Raw genomic sequence first — 24713 nt, forward strand, 5'->3', positions numbered from 1 at the left:
GCAGTTTCTGTGGAATATCCATGTCTCTGTGACAGCACTAATTTCTTTCCCCAGACTATTGCTAAGAAAAAGGGAATCCAATTGAGCAGTGATGGCCTTAGATCTCCAATCCGGTAATTTACAACATTGTCATTTCCAATTCTTTTGTGACAGTATTTTGTTCTACTGCTACTGACACGCTACTAAACACATTTAATTTTCTTTTATGACTACTGACAGGTTTATTCCATTGCAGTCAGAAAATACTGGTCTGAAAGAAAATCTACAGTGATTTCTATTTGTGATGCACAAGTGCACTCCAAAGTGGAAATAAAAAGCTATTTTCTTTGGAGTTGTATCATCTCAAGGTTTAAGGTACTGCTTTGGAGAAACCCACAAAAATAATTTTAGGATGGGAATAATTTCTTCTCACCAATTTTCTTAACTTGCTTACTATTGAATGCTTCAATGTGTGCAGAGTTATTCTCATATATCTCATCTAGGATAATGGAAGATCATTACCTCAATAGTTCTCTCTCAAGGAAGTATATCCTGAACCATACTAGATAAAGCCAATATTTTCAGTTCCCCTGAGAAAAGGATAACTTGAGCTTAGCAAATGGAAAAAACCCCAAAGCGGGAAGCATAAAAAACATGTTAATACTCTTAATGACATGAACTCTGAACACAATAAAAGTGGATACAGATCTCTAACATGACATTGAAATACTTGGCTTCCAGTACATATGTGGAGGGAGTTCCTAACACTGAGCAGTTAAGAGTCTCTGAATAAGAGACCTCGTTTGCATAATCTGCAGATTTCCATTCCAAATCTGAAAGCTTGCTCTGTGGAAGTTCTGCAGCTGTAGTTGTTCCCTACTGACTGCACAAGGTCTCACAGACTCCTCACCTTATGCTCATGTTGGCTGGACTCTTTTTACTAAACCATATGGAATGTTATCATTAGTTTGCTTTTAAGTTCTATCCAGTTTATTTCAACCATTGAGGCCAGTTCCTAGATGATACCAGATTGAAGTCCTTTTTGCCCTCATTGTTATCCCCCCTTCAGTCTTTTTCTCCAGTTCTAGGTCTTCCACCACGTGGAACAGAGGTGGAGGTGAGTTTACAGCATGCTTCTGATGCTGCCCTAAAATCCATACTGAGCGCCCATATGGAAATTAGTAAAAAGATTTTCTGTAAATTCACAGTATAGTTATTGTACATTTTTTTCTCTTTTGTAGAAAAGCACTAAGACTAATTTTAAGTGATGAAATGCAGACATGGTATTTACTCTGAGTGTTTGAAAACAGCCTTCACACAAATACTTCACAACACTGTACAGTCACACTTCTACATAATCTACATTGACTTCACTTGTTAGCAAGTCCTGTGAGGGAGACATGGGAATCCTGTCATCCTGTACACCTCCTGCTTGTCTAGGGAAACTGCATCAACAGTACTTTTCTTCTCTGCGTATGTACAGATCAAAATGGATATCTACTGCAACTTATTCATTGCCCAAATAATTTGTTAAAAATATCTTTCAGAGTGTACAGGTGGAATCAAGAAGGCCTGAGATTTTTTTAACATCAATAGTGACAACATAGCTTACCCATCCTTCTAGGCAAATTAGTTTAGAGAATTACACATCGGTGTGCAGTACTGCACTCTGAATGCTGATTGGCAATTCTACAGTAGAATGAATCTCTTTTCACTCTTAAAAATTGTCAGTAATTGTTTCATCACTTGGTTATCTATTTCAGTAAAAAGTGAACTTTCTACACCTTTTGGGATCTGAACAGGATTTTATACATTTCCTTTGAACTAATCTGCTCTCTGAATGTTTAGCTACACTGATTTCAGTTTCCGAGAAATTAGCAATAGCAAGAACACTTAGAACAGGTAAGTGGTTTCTTCCTATTCCCACCGCCTGTGAACTAGACAAGACAGTAGAAGCAGTCAAACAAATGACCATGGATATGAATTGCTGAGAAGTTGTTCTTTGAAGTGTTGTTTAAGAACAAGGAAGCTTTAAGGGGGAAGCACATATGAGAAAGTATTTCTGTATGCCAGAAATCCCCAGGTGAACTTAGTGACTCACACCTTTCAGGCTTTGAGAAAGCACAGTTGAATCACTGAGCTTGTTCCTCAAAGTCAACAGAAGCATAGAGCAACTTTTCCAGTGATGTAGGGAGTAGGCAAAAACACACACCTCCCAACATCTTTACCCACCCACAGAACAGAAAAACTCTGCAGAAAATATCATTAAAATAAAAAAAAAATTGAAACCCACCAACTTCCATTATTTCAGGGTGAATTAACTGTCTAGTCTTAACTTGACCTTAACTTTCTGACTAAAAGCAGAAAAAACGGTTCTACAGAAAAGACAAGTTTTGTTTGGGCTTTCAGTAATACTCTCTACAGAAGCAATTTTCTAGGGATAACTGAAGCATATCACTGGCCTGAAGCAGTTTGTGTTGAGTTTCTTACGTCCCCAGTAGGGAGCAAGTGTGTAGGAGTGAATCCAGAGCTAAATGTTTGCTTCTAACATTCACAGTAACAGTTTGAGGTAGATGGTATTGTTCATCATTCTCTTTCCAACCATTCCTTTTTTCTTCTCCCCCAGTAATGGACATGTTTCTTGAAATTTAGGCTTGTGGGGCCCTGCAACGCACAAAGAGTTCTAAATAGATTTGTTGTATTTTAATTTCTGAGAGCTCGTTTCCAACAAATGAGGAATATTTTCTGATTGCAGACGATGTCAGGATTTTTTCATCCTCCAATAATTTGGCAAAACAAAGATTCTGCTTTATTTTCAATTATATCTTCTATGTCACTCTCAAATGCCTGTTCTTATTGTTTGAGGTCAGTGATGACCTCAAATGCCTGATGAATGGATGTTCTATGATGCTTAGGCTCCAGCTATGAGCATCTGAAATAAATTAAGAGGATGACACGACAGACTTTTATTCCTGTATAATCTTATATGACGCTTCAGAGTTTGAGGTGGGACAGAAAGGGTAAAAAATAAAAGAATGTAGTCAGACAGTAGGAAATGTTTCTATCACTTGTTGACTTAAGAAGCTACCTTGAATGTCAGTGATAAAGTTTGTTCTCAACTGAAATAGAGCAAATTAAGAACCTTCTTATGGAGGTATTTTTAATACCTTCATGAGGTATTTTTTATTTTATGGTTTAGATATTTTTTCTGCAATTGCACACTGTGTTAGCTTTTCATTTTTTACACATGCAAGGATGACTGGAGAAAATATCTAGAGATATTCCAACACGATTTAGAATCACATGATTTTAATGTGATTTATTCAAACCCTAAAGTTATGACACCACATTTTTGTTAGGACATAGTTTTGTTTAATGAAGTTACCAGGTGTTAATTCTCATGTTTTTTTTAAAAAAATTATCTTTTTCATATTGTGATGAGCCCTGAGATTATTAATACCTTCAACTCTGCATAGGGACTGTTTCTATGGCAGTGTATGCTTAAATTCTGAACATTAAAGTAATAAAAACCAATCTCACAATCACATGGCCCTTAAGGATGGTTTTATCAGGCTGTAATCTTTTCCTCTTCCATCCTTTAAAGCCTAACAAACTCAATATGCTGTCACAAAACACAGCAACACACTATACTCAGTCATCCCTTGTCATCTAGGTAGTAGCTTTAACCTGTCAAACCCCAGTAACTGCCAAGCACAGAAGAACCTAACAACATCACTTTTCAGTGTTAATCCGAGGCAAAACCAAACAGGAAAACGTCCTCATTTATTTCAGAAGGACTCCAGACAGCAAGCTGCATCTAATCAAGATGAGTCCAGGTAAAGGCTGACAATTACAGTCTGTCAGCTGAGTGAGGCTGATTGGAAAGTTTGTATCCAGATGGAAAAGCACCCAGGATCACCCTCTTACTAAGTCAGTACGGTGTTCCATAGCACAGGGAAGAAATGCACTAGCCAAATTTGTTGAGATACAGTTAAGTACCACAATGAGCAAGGAAGCCAAATTTGAAATAAATTAAAAATAACAAAAAAACCCCCCAACTGATTACAAACCAAAATGACGTACCAGTGAAACCTAGAATAAAAAGAGCATGCCTTGCGAATAAGAACAGATGAAAAATATAATCAATGAACTAAAACTGAGCTGCAGAATATTTCAGCCAACTTGGCAGGCAAAGACATAAACATAGTCTGTTCTGTCTCCAGGTCTCTCATGGGTCTATTATTTTACTCTGATGCTTGGAGGATGAACTCACCTTAGGAAGAAAGTCTGCCATTAGAGTTGCTCCTCTAGACATGATCTCCTGATGTTTCAGTGACTATTATTTTCCTCTTTGTCAGTATTTTCTCTCCTTTCTTTATACAAAGAGTCTACCTTGATAAGTCAACTGCACAAAAACAGTGTCCTAAACGGCTTGATGCTTTTGCCTTTCCATTTTATTCTTTTTCTGTGGTTGTTCCTGCTCATTTCATCTTCAAGGAAACAAGCTCGGACACTGCAAGAACAGCCTCAATTCATTTTAAATATTTGTTCCTCTTTTTACCTCTCAAATGTAATTTTAGTACATTAAGGTCTGACAGACTATTAAAAAGCCTCCAAAACAAAGCTCTACAGTGGATGGAAAAGTTTATGAGATCTTGTTCGAAAAAACCCCTTCATTTCATATGTAGTAATGAAGCCATTTTTCCTCCTCTGTTTTAGGCAAAGGACTTAAATATTTGTATTGAAAGCTTTCTGCAGTAAGAATAGACTAGGTAAGGTCTATATATTTTTATTTTCATTCAATAACTTAGCATTGTCCAATAGCAAAATTTTGCTTATTGCCTTTAAACGTGTATAAATTCATGCTATTTAAGTTAACAACTAAAAAACATTAAGTTCTTCCTCCATCAAACTAGAGAATCTATACTTAAAAAGAGCTTTACTTTTATTTATTGAATTAAATTGCTTAAAATTTTGTTTCACATCTATTTCTATATATGTATGAATAAAAGTTTTGGTACCTTTGAAGTTCAGTAAATCAGGTCTCAGGCAAGAAGTCTCATTTGAAAAAACTAATTATACAGACATGTGCAACAGAATTAAACATTTACCACTGTTAGAGCACTTTTCATCGGTATGTAGTGATGAATGGCACATTTATATTCATGCCATATGTTTCTACATATGTCATAGTACAAAGCACTCCAGTGACCCACTACTTACTGATAGAAGACAGAGAAATCACAGGATACAACAGTTATGGTTGTTTAATGTCTACTCTGAAAGTCATTGCAGTAATTATTACACGTTCCATTTCTGTTAAAAAAAATTAAGAGAGAGAGCAGAGAGGAAAGAGGAGAGTGGGTAGAAAAGACACCTTGTACGCTTGACCTTAATGAGACAGACTATGAATATGCATAATGATTTCTCAAACTGTTTGAAGATGAGCAGCTTTAGGCAAAAGAATTGTACTAGAAAGGGGATAGGGTAAGTACCACTCAAATGGAGGCATTATGCTTGTAGCTATTTGGATCCTGAAATGAGATAAAAGCTACATCACAGAGGCATAAAGACTTCAGGACCAATAGGAAAAATTAACTGACATACCTTCTGGTAAAATAGAATATGAAACCTTTCAGTTCTACTTTGCATCAGTACTCGAAATGATAAAGCAGAAGAAACAGCAGGCTAATACTTCCCTATACTCAGCATAAAGCCTCAAGCAACCACAGGAGTGCTGATCTACCTTTCCCACTGACATCCCATATAGCTATTAGGATAAATAACTAAGTCCTTATGGTCCCTCTGCTTATTCCTCACTCTCGACTCTGAAAATTCTTGCAGGACAAATGCACAAGATCTGAATAAATGTACTCGTTTGACACCTTTTCCCCATCCTCCGTGTACCAAACAGACAAAAAAAGAGAAACAGAAAAAACTGGGAGTAATATCAACTATTTTTTGTGTCTTTCTCAATGGACTGAAACTAAATCTGCCAGAGGAAACTGAATCAGGCTCAGAGATTCAGAAATATCACAGTGAGCAAGTGGTGAAGCTGTAATATACTGAAAGTTTACAACTTCTAACAAATACCTTAAAAGAGCAATTCTCTCCACTGCAGCTACGGGTCCAATGACAATTAAAGAGAGAACAGGAATGGTCAGACTGCATACTGAGATAGGAACCTTCCAACTTTGGAATAACCTGCTTGAATCAGAGTCTAACTTTGCATTGTAGACTTGCCTCTGAAAGAGGGTAAGATCTCAGCCTTAATATGACAGAGTTTTTAAAGAATTCCCCGTTGAATTTAGTCACAAAAGGTTAAATTGAAAAGCAGTCTAATGGTTAAAAATTATGCCACATCACAACTTCAAAGAAATACTTTTTCCAAAAGTGTATTAATTTGAAAAGTTCAAACTTTCTACTTCTAAACATTTCCAATATTTCTTTTTATTAAACAAAAAGCAAAAAAGCAATCAAAAAAACCCCAAAACTTCGTAAAATTTACATAGTTCCTATAGAGAAGTCTTTGGGAAACTGCTGAACATCAGCAGCAATGCTCTAGGTTTTAAAAGCTGGTTTACTGCACCAGGACTAGATAGTTTGAATGTGATATCACAAACATGTTCATTCCACTATAAGGATATAAAATGTAAGTTCTTGGTTCCTCTTCACTATCAGAACACAGTACTGAGTACAGAGTTTATTTGGAGAAGACAAGGATGAGAATTGGAGGGGGGATCTCTGGGATTTCTTTGAGAACAGACTTGTTTGTAGAGACCGTGAACTGCTCTGTTCATGCACATACACGTATTTTTATTAACTGCACTATTGAATTGCCAGCACATCTCAGAAAAACCAGAACAATCTTTAGTTACTGCAGCAACATCTATGAAGGGCAGGTCTCATCATGAAACTGAGAATGCAAAGCAAGTTGGATATGTATTATGCCCAGAAATATGCCTAGACAGATGTCTACTGCACCATAATTTTCTCTCTCTCCTTTTTTTTTTTTCAATATTTTTTTGGCACATTTGGGTAAGCCAACACCTTCTGACTAGAAACTCTGCAGGTGAAATGCTGATATAAAGATGAAATAATGAAATTCGTGATTCAATATTTGTGATACAATATAGTAAAGGGCTAAACACATAATTTCTCAGTATACAATTTCAGTGGCTTTTTGGGATATTGCACTTGCCACAAGAAGGTTTACAGTCAAGAGAGAGTGTAGCTTACTCTCCAACATTTTGTACCAGTAAATCTATACTTCAGTGAGGGTGAAAGTAGTACACATCTGTTAAGACACCTTGTTTTGCAAAGACTGATACTAATTTCATAAGTTACCCTAACCTTATGGACTCGTTTTGTCTAGGAATGAAACAAGCTAAATTTTACATTATTTTTTAGTCATTCACCTGAATGAAAGAGGGGATATTTAAAATGTCTATTAGCATTTTGAGTAGTAATTTAAAACAGAGATGTTTGTTTAAAATAGTAGGAGAATAAGTACATTTAGATTTGCCACAGGGTAGAGAGGAAAATACAGTTAAGGATGTCTCTATTAAAATAAAATATCAGTACCCTGCTATATGAAGAAACGTTTTGGTTTTTTTTTTTCATTTAGTATACTCCACATACTATTCATCATAGCTAAATCCGTATCTTATTTAGTTTCACGGTCATGAAAAAAAGAATTAATTGTAATTCAGCTAGTTTAAGTTCTTTTTCAAATATAGTGCTAGCAATACCATAAACTTGCACAAGTTTGATACTAAAATTATTTGAGAATTCTGCTCTTAATCTAATATGCTTTTTGTTATATGAAAAGATATGTATCATTGCTACAGAGTTCTACAGAATTGTGTTATTGATGAAGCAAAGTGAAGTCCTCAAGTAAGCTCATTCTGTCCCTTCCCTAGTACACATGTTGCTGATAATACTCTATATAGATTCAGAAAAAGATTTAGGATGTTGTGAAATTTCTCCTAAAAATGTAGTTCTCTACTGTCCCATCTTCAGTGCCTCAGATGACCACTAATTAAAAGAAAATTAAAGTTATAGCAGTTGCAATGTATAGGCACTACACAGTATGTACACAGATGATGAGCTTTATTAAGCTATCTGAGAACAACTCTCGGTTTCAGAAGCAGAGATTAGAATTACTTCTAATCAATTTTCACAAATTTCTTGCAGTCATTGGCATTGTAATGAAGAAATAATTTTAAATAGTTTTAAAATTGCAATAGTTACATGGATATTAGTGCAAAACGCCTTTTTCTCATAGCAAAGAGTTGCTGATGAGAGCAATTCATTTGAAACAAAAAACTGTATTTTTCCACAGTATGTGTCATATCCAAATGAAGGGAAAGAGCACTAAATCATGTATCGTAATGTTCATGATCTTGCACTGGTTGGGTAAAGGTCACATTTATGTACTCTGGAAATTTTTGTATACGAGAAACACTAGTAAAATGAAACTATTACTTTTGCTTATCTCTTTTTATTACACAGTGTTGAATAAGCTACTAGGATCTTCTGTTCTATATTTACATTTATCATGAATGAGCAATACTGTAGCACTGGATGGATGTATTTTTCTGTCCCTGACACTGCTATGGTGGTATATTTCTAATTTACATTCCTACCCTTGAAGAGTAACCAAAAGCTATAACTCACACTGAACACAGCAGTTCTGAATAGCAGAAATCTCTTAAATAGCAGCAATTCTTGGCATTGTTTCATGCAGCGTCTGCCTGACTAGTTACTGATACAATTCAAGGTGCTACTTATGATTTAAAAAGCTCTAAATGGCTCAGGATCTAAAAGACTGCCTTTACACCTGTGTCTCAGAACAGATTTGACAGGTTGAACAGTCTCTCCAGTCCAAGTAGGATTGACAGCACTTCCAGAACTTAGATTAGGCTCGTTTTAAGGTATGCATTTATTATACAAATACATACATTAATGGCAGCATGAAACAGCGGTATTATTTCTGGGTCTCCAACAGGCTGTGTACCTATAAGCAGTTGATCTGGGGTCTGCTGCGTGTGCCATGCATTCCTCCCCATCTCTCCCATCCGAGCTGGATAAAACCCACCCCACAGGCCCAGGTGTGTCTGGGTTTCTGCCCCCCAGAAGAGGTGTGGCAGCTTCAGCAATTTTGATCTCTAAAAAGCCAGAGACACTTTCAATTTATGATAGTGTCGTCACCTTCACGTTACTGATGCTGAAGTCTGAAGACTTCACATGCCACAATTCCAGTGCAAAAGAATGAAATTTAAACTTGTTATACAGACATTTGGGGAAAAACAGAGGATATATGTTGTATCAGCTACTCAAAATTTTATATCAGAAGAAGTACTGAGACAACTGTCATGCATTAACAGAACAAAGAAATAATATACTATCACTGAAGAAAATTCCCCTTTATTTTTTAATTATCTTATTTTCCTGTCTTAGCATGGCAATGCAGATGACTAAGACAGGATACTTTCTGTGAGAATGCAAAGCAAGTGTTAAAAGCAGAAAACAATACATACAAAAAAATCAAAATAAGTTAATGCAGTTATATATATGATCTCCAGAGTTTAACTGGTGTTAGAAGGATGTATCTAGTTTAAAATACAGACAATAAAGAAAACTCAAATGTTTTGTTTCTTTTGTGATTAATTTCTATTCCTTGGCTCTTGTGGTAAGCTGCCTTCTACAGTACCTCATTAACTGCAGACATTACTGAACTCAAATATGTTGATATACAACAGTTTTTGTAAATAGCCATATCTATCTATTTTTTTTAAATGATGAACCACTGAGGATACAAAGACCTATTAAGACTAATTAATAGTTGCAATTCAAAAAGCTTATGAAATGGATTAGCTACTGCCTTTCTAAGAGCATACTGAATGATAGCTACAGATTTGATGATCCCTCTCATGAAGAGCTCTTAGCAATTATGTTTTTTTTACAAGAAATATGAATTATGAATAGACTCTTTCTTCCAACTACATTAAAACCAAACCAAACCAAAAACCACACACAAAAACCCCAACCAACTGAATTAGCAAATATAATGCGGTTACCTGTCATGTTGCAGTAAACTTTCAAAGGTCCCAGTGCCCCACTACCATCTGGATCTATCCAGTAGTAATTTGAAGTTTTGCCCAAGTGTTTGTATGCTTCACAAGAGAGTTCATGAATAGCTGGAATGAAATAAAACAAAACACAGCAATAAGGATTTTCATATCCTGGGGAAAAAAATCCATAATGATAATAAATTGACTCTATTTATATATCAAGAACTATACCTTTGAGATTAAAGTCATGTCACTGACGTTCAGTGAAAACAAAGTATCTTTCCAAAAAATTCAGCAATGACTAAAAACTTAAGTCATATCATTTCATTTTTTGACATGTGGGAGAAAGCCAGAGTAGGAAGAGAATTCCGACAACTTGGGGGGGAGGGAGGAACAACCAAATTCTTTCAAGAATATATTTAAACCATTTTTGAAAATACTTTGGTTCATAACTTTTTTTATACCCTGGCTTAAGTTTTACATTATAAATGGAGACACTTCTATTGATAAAACATACTTTAGTTTTCTTTCGAGAGAAAAAGCTTACAAGTTCTCTCTCAGTAAATTTTAGAATTTTTTGTGTTTTATTACCACTCAGAATAACATTGTTTCAAAACTGTAAAACTTCTCATTAATGTAATACCTGTCTCTACACAGCTCTGTAATTATTCTATTACACACCCTTATAACTAATATTCTGTTCCAGCAAGGTCTGAAATTTCACAATATTTACTGGAATAAGTTTAATTGATTTAGCAGAGGGTTTTGTTTCAATTTTTCCTTGAATACTGCTTTCTAGTTCAAGTCATAAAACTGCTTGTCAAATTGTGTTATGATGAATAGCTCAGGCATAAGAATAAGCATTGTAGATAGAAGCTTTTCTAGCAATGCCCATATTTTCTTGGAAATGTATGATTATTATAAAGTCACATGCATTAAATATGAATAATTTTATGCATAAGAAAAGTAAAATTGGTCATTTATATATATTGGTGTGTTTATATACATAAAAAAACCTGGTAAATTATATAAATATTTTTTAATCAAATTTTTAAAAAAGGAATGTGTAATTCTGCTTTGTTGTCTAAGGACCAGATGGTAAAGCTTTTTTGCTTGGAATCAATCAATCAGCTGCTAAAAGAAATAAATGTTTGTTTAACCAGATTTCATATCTACTCTAAAAATTCATCTAATTTGTTGGCAATTCTTATGAGCAATCTCCTTGCTAAGACTGGCTTTATTTCAAATGTCCATAAGGACGAGCTGTTTTGCTGGGCTCTGATGATGATGAGTGACCGATCACACACACACACATTTAAAGGCTTCTAACCAACTATCAAGACACAGGAAGTGAAGCCAAATTAAAAAAAATCTCAAATTTTGATATTGAATGAATGCAAAGCTAAAGACTGTTACCTGTCTATAAAGATGTCTATCTATAAAGGTAATTTCCTTGTGAATGCTACAAGAGAAAGAATTTCCTGGAAGGTTTTATATGTTCATTACAGGATTTAAAGTCAATTTTGTACAAGTAGACAACATTTTAATTCAGTCATTCAATATTCCAAGCCATTTCCCCTTTCTCCACAAACCAAGGCCAAAATATTCTTTCATTATCAAGGAGACTCTGTGTCTGTTTTCAGACACTTCATGCAGATTTCATAAGGAATTCATAACCTATTTTGTTCAGAAATATTTCTCTAACTCTCTACATGCTACCTAAACATAACCATAACATACCAACACTGTCAGTGTATAATTGCTGTGACACAAGTTGCAAATTTTAACAGATGCATTCCAGGTCAAGTCAAGAAATTGACAACTACTGTTTATGGTCTTGCAGAAATTTTGTGTTTTCATTTTCCAAACTCTTTCAGAAAACTAGGGGAGCTTTGTCTCTACCTTTATGTGGGACCACATGACATTTTTATCCAAGTTTGCTCCTTTCAAGATGACGGGCCAATCTTTGTACAGAGATACTGCTACAACTCAGAAAACAACATTAAAGTCTGTTATATGGAAGTCAAGCCAAGTTATGCTGTTTAATCAAGCACTCATCCCTACTGAATATTTTTATAGAAAATTAAAGGGTTTAGATACAACACCATTCTTTCTGTTCTTCTGGAATGGAAAAAATAGAAAGTGTTACATAGGTAATATTTAGTTTCACAGCACAGAACAGGCTGCTTTTGAATGTCAGGTTTTGTTAAACTTCAATATTATGTTGAATACCAAATAACAGAAACTAAGATTGCTCTTCAAATGAAGACAAAAGAATAGGATATTCTAAATAAATTCAACTTGTGAAAAGCATTCTTATAAGTGTGTGACAGGTTTCTGGGAAGTGTTGTACATATGTGTAGAATCATAGAATTATTAAGTTTGGAAAAGACCTTCAAGGTCATTTGTCCAACCATCAACCTACTGCCACTGCCATGTTCTTTACCAAGCCATGTCCTCGAGTGCCATATCCACACATTTTTTGAACGCTCTCAGGGATGATGACCCCACTACCTCCTGGGACAGTCTGTTCTTGTGAATCTAAAGCTCCCCTGGTGGAACTTGAGGTCATTTTTGTAGTTGCATTAATACTTTATAAAGGGGAATAAACAAAAATGAAAGGGTAAGTTCTAACTCAATGAGCAGGAACAAATTACTTCACAGGGAGTACAGGAACAAAATAAAGGGATAAGTGAATTTCATATACTGACAAAATAACTGATAATTAAGATACAATAGGACACAGCAGTTCATATTCGGGTGTATGAAGACACCTGATGTCAGAAAGAGATCTTATTGTTGACTATGGATGGCAAAGAGTAGCCACTTACACAAACAAAAGAACAAAAGCAGTAAGCACCAGGGAGAGAAGGCAGCTCTGAAGGGGAAGAAACAAGACATGATACCAAGATGTCAAAGTAGAAAATGTAGTAGAAGGCTGCAGAGGGACCTGGACAGGTTGGATAGATGGGCCGAATCCAATGGTAGAGGTTCAACAAGACCAAGTGCCAGGCCACACTTTGGCCACAACAACCCCAGGCAGCGCTACAGGCTGGGCACAGAGTGGTTGGAGAGCAGACAGGCAGAAAGGGACCTGGGAGTTTGGATTGACAGGAAGCTGAACATGAGCCAGCTGTGTGCCCAGGTGGCCAAGAAGGCCAGTTGCATCCTAGCCTGTATCAGGAGCAGTGTGGCCAGCAGGACCAGGGAAGTGATTCTTCCCCTGTACTCTGCACTGGTGAGGCTGCACCTCAAGTACTATGTCCAGTTCTGGGCCCCTTTAATTTAGGAAGGATATTGAGGTGCTGGAGCATGTCCAGAGAAAGACAATGAGGCTGTTGAAGGGTCTGGAGAACAAATTCTGTGAGGAGAGGCTAAGGGAGCTGGGGTTGTTTAGCCTGGAGAGGAGGAGGTTCAGGGGAGACCTTATCACTCTACAACTCCCTGAAAGGAGGTTGTAGCCAGGTGGGGGTTGGTCTGTTCTCCCAGGCAACTAGTGACAGGACAAGAGGAAACATTCTTAAGCTGCACCAGGGGAGTTTTAGGTTGGACATTAGGAAAAAGTTCTCCACAAAAAGAGGGGTTGGCCACTGGAATGGGCTGCCCAGGAAGGAGATGGAGCCGCTGTCCCTGGAGGTGTTTAAGAAAAGACTGGATGTGGCACTTAGTGTCATGCTCTAGTTGACAAGGTGGTGATAGGTCAGAGATTGGACTCGATGATCTCAGAGATCTTTTCCAATCTAGTTTAGTCTGTGATCTGTGAAGATGATGTAGAAAGGAAGACAGCACAGGATCACCTTATAATTCACTACTTGTTTTTTAAAATTCTACACAAAAAGGCCAGTAATGTATAAGACAAAAGGAGAATAGGTAGAAATAGAAGTTGAGAAACTCAGAAGAAACCTAGAATAGATGAAAGGACAAAAATTTAAGGAACATTGTTTTGGAAGTGACCCAAATACACTAAAACACAGAAGAAAATAAAAACAGAATACAAAGACGAGAACATGGCAGAATCGAAACAGCCTAAATGAGAAAACTGATTAAGATTACAATAAAGAAGTAAAAAAATTAACAGAGCCAAGAAAAGACAAGTAAGCAAAATTCAAGATTTGGATATAAAGTTTACAGTGTTCACGTGCAAATATGTAGAAATAATTGCATACAACTACATACAGAGAAGGCAGAGGGAGAGAGAGAAGGGCTTTTTAGTGCTGCTTTCTTTGACTTCTTCTGGAAAATGGGAAAGAAAAACAAATAAACAACCCCCCTCAGCATAAACAAACAAATGAACAAAAAATCCCAGCACCTGAAGACACAGATCAAACAGAGACCACCAAATCCATTTCATGATAAAATTTGAAAGGGTTGTCTCTGTTCTAACATGAAGTTTAAAAGTTTAAAAAACCAAAACAAAACCATTAAAAAAATAATCTCACCAAAACTTTTGGTGTGAAACATCAAGCTTCTTTAGATTTCTTAGTCTAGGCAGAAACTCAAGAGTTGGACTTGGTGATCTCAGAAGTCCTTTCCAACCAGGCCAATTCTATGATTCTCTGAATTAAATAATAGTAAAAGTGACAAAAATAGGCAGTGCATCAGATCCACAAAGTCCAACTATGTCTCTTCAGTACTTTCAACTTAGAAAATACCAAAAGCTAAATAGACTGTGAGGTGCTTGGATTTATGTCACTTAAGCTGGTTACAACTCTTGAGCCCCGAATGGGTTGAAAGCACAAATATACAAGGAAGGGGGAAAAAACCCTCAAGCTTACTCAAGAAATAGCTGCACACTGAAATGGCATACCCGTGGTTTATTTTAAAGAATAAAATAAGATCTGTTGCTTTATTAAAACATATATTCTGAAAATCAATTGAAAAATGGAAAATCTTAAAAAATTAGTTTTGATGCATGAACACATGCACACTAAGTTTTTGCCCTATCAGCAGAAGTTTCTCTCTGTGCAGTACCTTAACGACAAACCCATACCCACCTCTTATCCATTCCAATGCTACCTGGCGGAGAAATGGGATCTTTCACAATTTTTTTTAAATAGGTTAAGAGAACTAGGTATCTCACCATGACTCAAAGCAAGCTATATATGAAAATATATATTTTGTATTCTTTTGTATTCTGCCAGAAAGAATACTTGAAGCTGCTGGTTTTCTCTACTACCTCATGTTTATTATAAAAGTTTTTTAAAAGCTTCACAAAAAGCCAATATGATGCAACACTACTTCAATGTTCTTGTTATTTGGTAGGACTACAGCTGCAATGGTCAGAACCAAACCTGTCTGCCAGTTTTTTAAAGTCTGAGTATAAAACTTCTGTAATTTGGAACTCATCCTTGTTATGCCTAAAAATAGGAAAATTAAAATAAAGTCAAATTTCAGTTTCCAGTTTTAGTTAACTTAGAATAAGAACGTGTTGTTAAAGTGAGCCAAAACCAAGTGTGAACAAATATCTACTTTTACATCTCACACTGTGAGAGGTAACCCTTTCAGATATGACTTCAAGATGGAAGCGTTGCTAGAGACTCATACCGTATAGATGCACTCTCTCAAAAATGTTCTGCATTGCAAACTAGTTTCTTTTGTTTGTAATAATATAATTATTGTACTTATCCTTCATATAAAAAAATAGCCAAAAGTTTAACTAAATCTTTACTTATTAGCAGAACCATAACTTAATATGATATTGATTATAATGAGTTTTAAATGTAAATATCTTTTATCAAGTTCCAAAATGTTAGGGGTGCCTTTGTTCATTCGCTGTTGCAAAAGCAAATTCAGTTGGAAACGTCTACCTTTTTAGGTTGTCAGTTTACAGAAGGTCCTAACACCTTCAGCTAGGAGAGATGAAATCTAAAGTTAATTGTAAATCAAAAACCAAGGAGAATCACCCTCATCAGTCAAATGGTGACAGAAGGAAGAAACTAAAACTGAAGATGAAACCATAACCATTCTGATACAGAACTGCACAGGTATCTAAAATTCTTTGAGCAATTTCAACACACTTCAATTTCTTTCTAGGTGTAGGTACACTCATCTGAAAAGGAGTTCTGACATGTTAAAGACATCAAATGCAATCTGACCCTGTACAGAAGGATTCTGAGGTAACCAAGACTTCTGTTTTGGGATTTTTTTCCTTGCTATTTTTGTCTGCTACACAATAATACAATAAAACACCTGGTCTAGCTTCTGTATACCACCAAAGAGCCCTTTCCAAAAGTCCTTCTTGATTTAAAAGTATCTTCAAAATATTTGCTAAAATAACACCCTTCCCTAAACAAAAGTAGGTGATAAGGAGGAATAAACATAAAATCCTAACTAGACAAAACTTCTTACAACATCATTTAGTTTTTCAAACTAAATTTATGATGGACTCTTAGAGAGAGCAATTTCTGCACACCCAGAAGTTGGATATCCAGCCAAGAGTTGTTCACCACAAGCTGCACCATTAAATTACAGATACTTGCAGCTAGGATGACCCTGTAGAATTAGGATACCTTAATGAGAAAAAACACAGGAAGCAGAACTTTAAGTAAAATGTAAGGCTCCAGTAAGACCTTCAAGGCTCCTGGCCTTCACAATCCAGGAAGCAGCCAGCCGTGGCTGCTCACGTTGACATCCCAGAGCAGTAGGAAGATGCCAGGACACTTGGCTGGCTGCAATACTGAGTTTCTGTGCCCAGTCTATGAGCACTTGGAAACTGCACCTGAACATGTCAGCAACTGCGGTGAAGTTCACATCCAGGAAGTAAACTGAGTTTCTCAGTGAGCTACAGCTTTATGCACATCCTAAACATGATTTGCACATAAAAAGATTAATTTCAAGATTTAAAGTAACTTTAGGAATTTTTTTTTTTTTTTTGTTGGTCGGTTGGTTGGTTTGGTTTGTGGGTTTTGTTTGTTTCTATTTGTTTGGTTTGTTTTTGTTTGGTTTTTTTGTTTGTTTTGGAAATGGATCTACTGTGATGCTAAAGAATTCCAGAAATTTCTTTCTAAAGAACTACAACAATTCTAGATTCAGTCACAGTGCATTTATTTACAACCGAATTACTTCCATCCAGGTAAAAACCAAGGAATAATGAAATGTCCAAAAGTGACATGCCCTTGCCAATGCAATATCACCTCAAAATTAAAGACAATGGAAAACAGAAAACCTGCATCTCCTGGCTTCACATATAACTGAAAATTCAAGTAAATTAAAACCTCTAAACTCCTGACAATACTACTTACAATTTGTATGCTCATGTTGCATCTGTAAAAATATTAATTTTCTTCTGCTTTTAAAAAAATGTTGCTATACATGAACAGCCATTCAGCAAAAATGCAATTTTCACACATAAATATCATTAAGCAACTGGAAAATTTCACTCTAAATAAGAGAACTGGAGAAAATGGGAAGGTACCATGAACAAGTCCACCAAATCACAGCTGTATTTGACAGGGCATATGCATAATTTTTCCAGTTGCAGTAAAACCAAGATCAAGCACTATTTCTCAGCCATGACTAGGTTACCTCCACAGCTGGAAGTTGAACTGAGGCACTGTAATCCCAAGAGCACAAACAAGAACAATCCCTGGCATGTTCTCATACTGTCACAGTGAAACTGAGATTCATTTGTTTTTTCTGGGTTACGATCATTGTAGGGGTACTTGGTTTACTCTCATAGTTAGCTAGGACAAACACAGGAATATTAGGAGCTCAAAGCTTCATCCTTTCACTGTCACCATGTGAGATTAATAACAATCTTTCATATACCATACAACTGTTTTACTCATGACAGTCCAAATACAAGTTAACTTAAAGCTTAAGGGTTGAATTCTGTTACTCTCAGCATCACATTAAATAAATACTCCATTATTCGACAAGATGTTGCGGGAAAAGGTAGTTCAATTCCTCAAATTATATTTGAAGCAGTAAGTGCTGAGACAAAAATCAGAATCTTTTTCATGATCGTAATTAGTATAACAACAGAATCACATGGCTGTGATGAATCTCAAAGACAATCTAATCTACCTCCCAAAAAGGCTTAAATTACACCCATGTATCATTCCTGACATGCTCCTGTTCAAAATTATGTAAATTCCTCAACACATCAAGGCAGCCTAGAGCTCCACCAGCCCTCCAGCATCAGCATTTCTCCCACTTTCTACAGTGTGAAGCTGCTTTGATGCAATTTAAACTCATAATTTCTCTTTCTATCCACCATTAATTTGGAGAATAATTTACACCCCTCCTTCTTGCAGCTATCTTTTGTCTATTTGCTGACATGAATCTCACTTCTACGTTAAAAAGGCAAAGTTTGTTAATTTTGACCACTGGTTGTGTTTTCTAGGTGCTAAATTCTTCTTCTTTCTCTGCTCTGGGCTGTCCAATTTTCATGAAGTTCAGCACATGCCCAGAACAGTGGGATTAATTTGCACATTCCACAAGTTATACTTCTGTTAATTCATTCCCAAACAATGTTTTCTTTATTCACAGAATCATAAGCTATGAACTACAAGGTAAATAAGCCATCTAAAAATCCCACTTCTACAAAACTGAATTTAAAAAAAAAAACAAAGAAAACAACAGAAAAACCCCAAAAAACAAAACATGCAAAACTAAACCAGCAGTTTTCCTCAACCATTATTTCTACAGTTGGTTAACAACTCCTAAGCATAGTTCTTCCTTTGCATCTCAAAATCCTTAAAATAGCTTCCAAAAGGAAATACATTGTTGTGTTTTATATATATACAAATAATAGTATACATATAATATGATTTACTTATAAGTCATGTACTATATAAATGAAAAAATACTATAAAAACAGACACTTTTTTTTAATTAGTTGGGAAGGTAAACCAACAGAAAGAAATTCAGTACTTTATGGCTGGACTAGTGTTCATTTCAGTCCATGGTTGCACTGGTTGTCATGCCACTAAAACTTTATAACAACAAAACTCCTTTGTAACTGAGCATAAGCCTTCTTCCCACTGCCATTGGTCTAAGCTTCAGCCTTCTGAAAGCTCCTATATCTGCCTCACACTCTCCCTCTGCCTTCTACTGTGAGCTAATTAACTTATAAAGGGTTCTCATCATTAGTGCACTATTCAAATACACCCTGCAGAAACAGAGAGAAAATGATAAAGCAGTAAAAATAAAAATACTGTTATATGGAAATGTGGCAAATCTGTGTCAAGTTGACTCTAGGCTCATTTATGTCAGTGATAAACATGACAATTACCATTGTGGTAACAAAGGGAACAAAGCAGAGGCTTTGCCATCAGAATAAGAAAGAGAGCACGAGTTTATTTGCCACTGGGATAATAAAGAAAATTACTGTTTTAGGGGTGAAAACTACAATTTGAGTTACCACATAGTAGTGCAACCTGGAATTTGCTACAAATACAGATAAAACCATCCAATTTATGGCAAAACCAAAGGTGCTTCTGTTTCTCTCTCAACTTTGTTCTTTGCTTTGGGCTGGGAGAGGGAGGCGGGAGGGGGGGGGGGAGCAAAGAGAGATTAATTTAAACCTAAATGGCAGATCCAAAATGGATTTTTAAACAAATTTAACAGTGATTTTAAATTAGGAGCCATAGATCAGGCAATTAGCATCCTTGTAACAGTGTCAGCCTACAGACTTCACAAGACAGAAGTATAATTAGACACCAATTTTTAACAAGGTGCTTTTGTGAATTAAGTCGTTCAAGGGTATATAAACACACAAAAAACAAAATGGAAAAAAAAACAACCAAAAATACCTGCCCTGTATTCTAGCATTTTTCTTTGTAACTGAAATAAACACCGTTCAGGATTAAAAGAGAGAACTTCAAGTCATGTCAAACATCTCCATGTAAGGCACACTCTCATTTTAAATCTGGATAGTGTTACACATTTGTGTAGCTGTAATTCATTACTGGGCCTTGCATCTGAGAAGGGCAGATTGTCAAAGAAACTCATAGATATTTACCATACTTTGTTGGTCTGCCACGAGGCCCAGCCACAGAAAGCTTCAGAGTTGCCTGGAGCTCATTTGAGCCTTGTCCAGCTGGGAGGCAACAGGAGCACTGTCAGTATCATCTTGTCCCCTTCTTCCCTCCTATCCCTCTCTTCCATGCAAAAGGCTTCAAGGCTGGTATAAAAACTAATTCTGAGAAATCCATACCCTGAAAGAAAAGTGTGATTTCTACTCCAATTCCCACTTTGTGTTGCTAGGGCAATGGAAAGGAGAAGAGATAAGGCACAGGCCTGGATTTACAGTTTCCCAGTTGTGTAATACAAATCGTTGGTTATTCTCTACAGCGCACAGAGGTTCTGAAAACCTCAGAAAATGATACAAAGGCCAAAGTAGGGGAGATAATTCCAGTAAATTTAGGTCAATGTTACAGACTATCAGGAATCTTATTTTAATACAAGATATCTCTAAGTGGCTACAAATAGCAAAGATACAGAATCAGTCAAAGTATTTTCCCTCGCCAAGTTTATGCTAGTTCTTCCCTGTCTTGGATATAACAGCATTTGATCTGAACTTCCAAATCAGTGTTAAATAACGCTCAACTGCACATGGAGTGAGGACTACATAGCTTTAAAAGAGATTATAGTGTCAGTTTTTGTTTATTCATGAATATTAGTATTCCCAAAATGCATTACTTCCAAGCTCATTTATAGGACTGTAATTAAGTTTTCTTTTTACCAGCTTCAACAGTTGTAATTGTCATAATTTCCTACCCCTTTCCCTCCTTTTCCCCACCCCAGATCCCTAAGTATTTTTGTATCTGATCTTCTGATAGCCAGCAATCCTGTGAAGGTAAATATGGTACCTTTCTAGGCTATACTTCCTGAATACAAGATTTACTTGAGTAAAACTTCAGGGTATTGGAAAAACAAAACAAAACAAAACAGAATCAATAACTGGTGAAATAATATTAGAGTTTTTAAAATCTCATATTAAAAGCTTATGTGTGAAAAAACTCCAAATAACTATACCACAACAACAAACAGTAGTTTACTTACAAAAACATTGCTATACACACAGACTGACAGACACTTAACTAAATAGTGGGTTTTCCAGAGGAGCTGAGCACTTATTTCCACCAATAGAAAAGAACTGAAACATTATGAAAACAAATGCTCATATCAGCATTTACATTATCTCAATCAAAATGTCCTCTATCAACATGACACCAATTCAGAACCAATGCATCATGTTTGTCATTTCCATTAATCACTAAGCAACTTGCAATGCCAACAATTTTAACTGACATAAAAATATCAACAGAAACATCTGCTCCATGTCCCCTTTTTTCATGCTTTCTTTCCAGTGCTTTCAATTGGTAATGACTGTGTCCTGGCAACTTACTGGAAATAATTTTCACATCTTTTTCACATAATGGATGAGCTGTGAAATTAGTAAGATGTTATATGGGTACCTTTGAGGTTGCCCTGGTTGGCGCACACTCTCTTTTGTAGCTATCTGTTTCAATAGGAGCATTGTAGAGTATTAATTTAGATTGTTTACTGAGGGAATGAGAATATGGAGAAAGTGCCAGTTTCTCTGGAAAAACACCCATCTGCACACCTACAAAGGAGCTCAGGGAACAAATGGCAGAAGAGAAGCCCAAATAATACCCTGTCAGGTTGCTCCCAGCTCCACCACAGGAGCTATCAGCCCGTTAAAGGCCCATCTACCCAAGCCCAGAGAGGGCCCAAACCAAGGATACAAACAACCTGTCTGAGGCACAGCCTCAGCTCCAGTGTCTTGGCCTGGAGCCCATCATCATGAGTCATTGGTAACAGCTCTCCCCAACACCTTTCAGACTAAAGGGGTTGCTACCTTGGAGTAGAATTAGCACAGAATCACAAAATACGTTGAGTTGGAAGGGATCCAAAAGGATTGAGTCCAACTCTTAGCCTTGCATAGGGCCATCCCCAAGAGTCACACCGTGTGCCTTGCATATCATCCAAACTCTTCTTGAACTCTGCCAGACTTCATGCTGTGATCACTTCCCTGGGGAGCCTGTTCCAGCACCCAACCACCCTCTGGGTGAAGAACCTTTTTCTAATATCTAACTTAAACTTCCCTTGACAAAATTTCAGGCTGTTCCCTTTGGTCCTGTCACTGGTCACCACAGAGAAGAGATCAGCACCTGCCTCTTCTCTTTCCCTCACGAGGAAGTTGTAGACTGCAGTGAGATCTCCCCTCAGTCTCCTCTTCTCCAGGCTGAACAGATCAAGTGACCTCAGCTGCTCCTCATATGGCTTCCCCCCAAGGCCCTTCACCATCTTCGCGGCCCTCCTCTGGATGCTCTCTAACAGCTTAATATCTTGTATTGTGGTGCCCAAACTGCACACAATATTCAAGGTGAGGCCACCCCAGTGAAGAGAAGAGTGGGACAATCCCCTCCCTTGACCAGCTGGCGATGCTTTGCCTGATGCCCCACAGGACACGGTTGGCCTTCCTGGTTGCCAGGGTACTGCTGAGTCATATTCAACTTGCCGTCGACCAGGACCCTCACATCCCTTTCTGCTGTGCTGCTTTCCAGTATCTCATTCCCCAGTCTATACGTACATCTAGGGTTGCACCATCCCAGGTGCAGAATCTGGCACTTTCACTTGTTGAACTTCATGTGGTTGGTGATTGCCCAGCATGGAAAACATAGCTCAGAATTGCACGGGACTTATAGGATATTTAGGGATGGAACTAAAGGCAGAAAAACAGTGTTAGGCGATTTGGAGGAGAAAAAAGTGGGAAAAAAAAAGGGTAAGCGTAAATGTAAATGGCGATCTGGTCAGTATGCTTGTCTGGTTGTATCCTGCATCTGATCAGCACAGTCTATCCTGCTTTCTTATTAAATTCCTCTCTATATCCCCCTGGGCAAGGGGGCCCTGTGTGCATATGTGTGAGTATGCAGGTGTGGATGACAGCAGGTGGAGTCAGATCACAGGCTGGAGGGCCACTCTGTCCATGGTGCCAGCCACTGGAGCAAGTGCAGGTGTGACAGTGCGTGATGGCTAGTGATGAGCAAGCTGTACTAGCCAGCAAGCAGGTGAGGTGGCCTAGGAGCAAGCAGAGATGAACAGTTCTCTAAGGATCATCTTCAGAGGTGAGAGCACTTGGGTGTTCCTAAGGGACGGTTATCTGTGGGGATCTGGAACATCCTGACCACCTCTGAATGTGTGTACATAAAATGGTCGGTACCAGTAACTAGAGTGGAACTGCTGCCCCAGAGGTTGTATGTCCAGGTGACAAAAAAATGGGGAAACTGGGATCGAAGTCTGCTACTGAGCAGACTGAGAGCCTGAGCCCTGCTGTGGGGCGGATCCACTACGTACATATGTACATATACTCATTCTAGTGGGCTTTGATCCTCCTTAGCCAGATTGGGAAGCAGGGTGAGGCCATTGGTGCTGTCCATGTTTGTGTGAGTGCACAAGATGTCTGTAATCTGTAGAACTGGTCATGTGTGTTTTATGCACACATGACTGCTGGGAATACATCTTTAGACAGATCTGGGTTTATCAAGCTGCAACAGCATCACCTCTTTTGGGTTGTTCAATCTGTCATTATATGTTTTCTTCTAGCAGAAAGTATTGCACAGCATATGCTTTTCAAGAAGCATATTAGGTCCGAATGTAAGATTTATCTCCTGTAGCCATTTCTCCTATGGTTGCAATTAACTCTTTACAGAGCCCTTATTCTCTGGGCTTTACTCAGCTACACTGATATTCAGCACATCTTCCTTCTCTGTGATCAGTAACATTCTGCTTGACAAGCAGTTCAAGTGATCAAGACCTTCTGTAGCTCCCAGCTTCTGCCCAGTAGAGCTTTCTAACCTGTAAAATGTGTTTGATGATGGTCATCCAAGCTGCTGGAAGAAAACAAAGACTAAGTGAAGAGGAAAATAATCAGAGCAGATGACTACAGAAAGAATTATGAAAGGAGGAAACAAACTTTTGAAGTTGATAGGAAACCACAAAGACATTGAGAAGCATTAATATGGCGGAAACAGAAGAGGGCTTGAAAGGGAGAGGCATAGTCAAGATTTTCAGAAAGGCAAAACAAGTTCTTGTAGCTCAGTTAACCCAAGCATCAGTCTGAGAAATTCAGTGATATTTGTAGTGCTCTGAAATAACAGTGGCAGATATAAAGAAAAAAAAATAGTGGCAAACAGCACATTATGCTTTCCTCTCTGTTTTAGAGCATCTACAAATGCCTTCTGAACCTAAAAGTATACTGAAAACACCATATAAAATACAACAACCACAGTTACAAGAAAATTTAAGGTTTTCTACACAAGTGATTAGGTCATTAGGAAAGCTGGATTTGATAAATGAGCTGACATAAAAGCTATATAGGGATACATGGGCTTAAAAATTTGCAAGATTAGAATTAAAGACTGTATGCTTCAGGTAAAATAAAATTAATAATGCTAGACATAAAGCTAAGTACTTACGTACATTTAAGTTGTATAGTTAAGACTTTTACTGAGAAAATGAGAAACTACAAACTACCTAAACATGTTTCAGTATTTCTGCTAATATTAACACAAACTTTATTTATGAAACAGTAGCATTTTCCATGTTTTCATAAACTTAGCCGAAAGTAAACATAGATAGAAGATTCCTCAGGCTTCCATAAAATATTTAAAGAGTCCAACTAACCTG

General features: G+C 37.1%; 1 protein-coding gene across 1 annotated transcript in view; it reads right to left on the bottom strand.

Moving 5' to 3' along the window:
* CNTNAP2 (contactin associated protein 2) overlaps nt 1–24713 on the bottom strand; it is a 1021678-nt gene that overhangs the window by 320457 nt on the left and 676508 nt on the right. Inside the window, exon 12 of the mRNA XM_039378395.1 lies at nt 10062–10181. Within this exon, the coding sequence (XP_039234329.1) occupies nt 10062–10181 (120 nt within the window). The remainder of the gene's footprint in view (nt 1–10061; nt 10182–24713) is intronic.

The sequence above is a fragment of the Pipra filicauda genome, unplaced genomic scaffold (genome assembly GCF_003945595.2).
Source record: "Pipra filicauda isolate LSUMZ 115617 unplaced genomic scaffold, ASM394559v2 scaffold137_size4652046_pilon, whole genome shotgun sequence".
Classification (NCBI taxonomy): Eukaryota; Metazoa; Chordata; class Aves; order Passeriformes; family Pipridae; genus Pipra; species Pipra filicauda.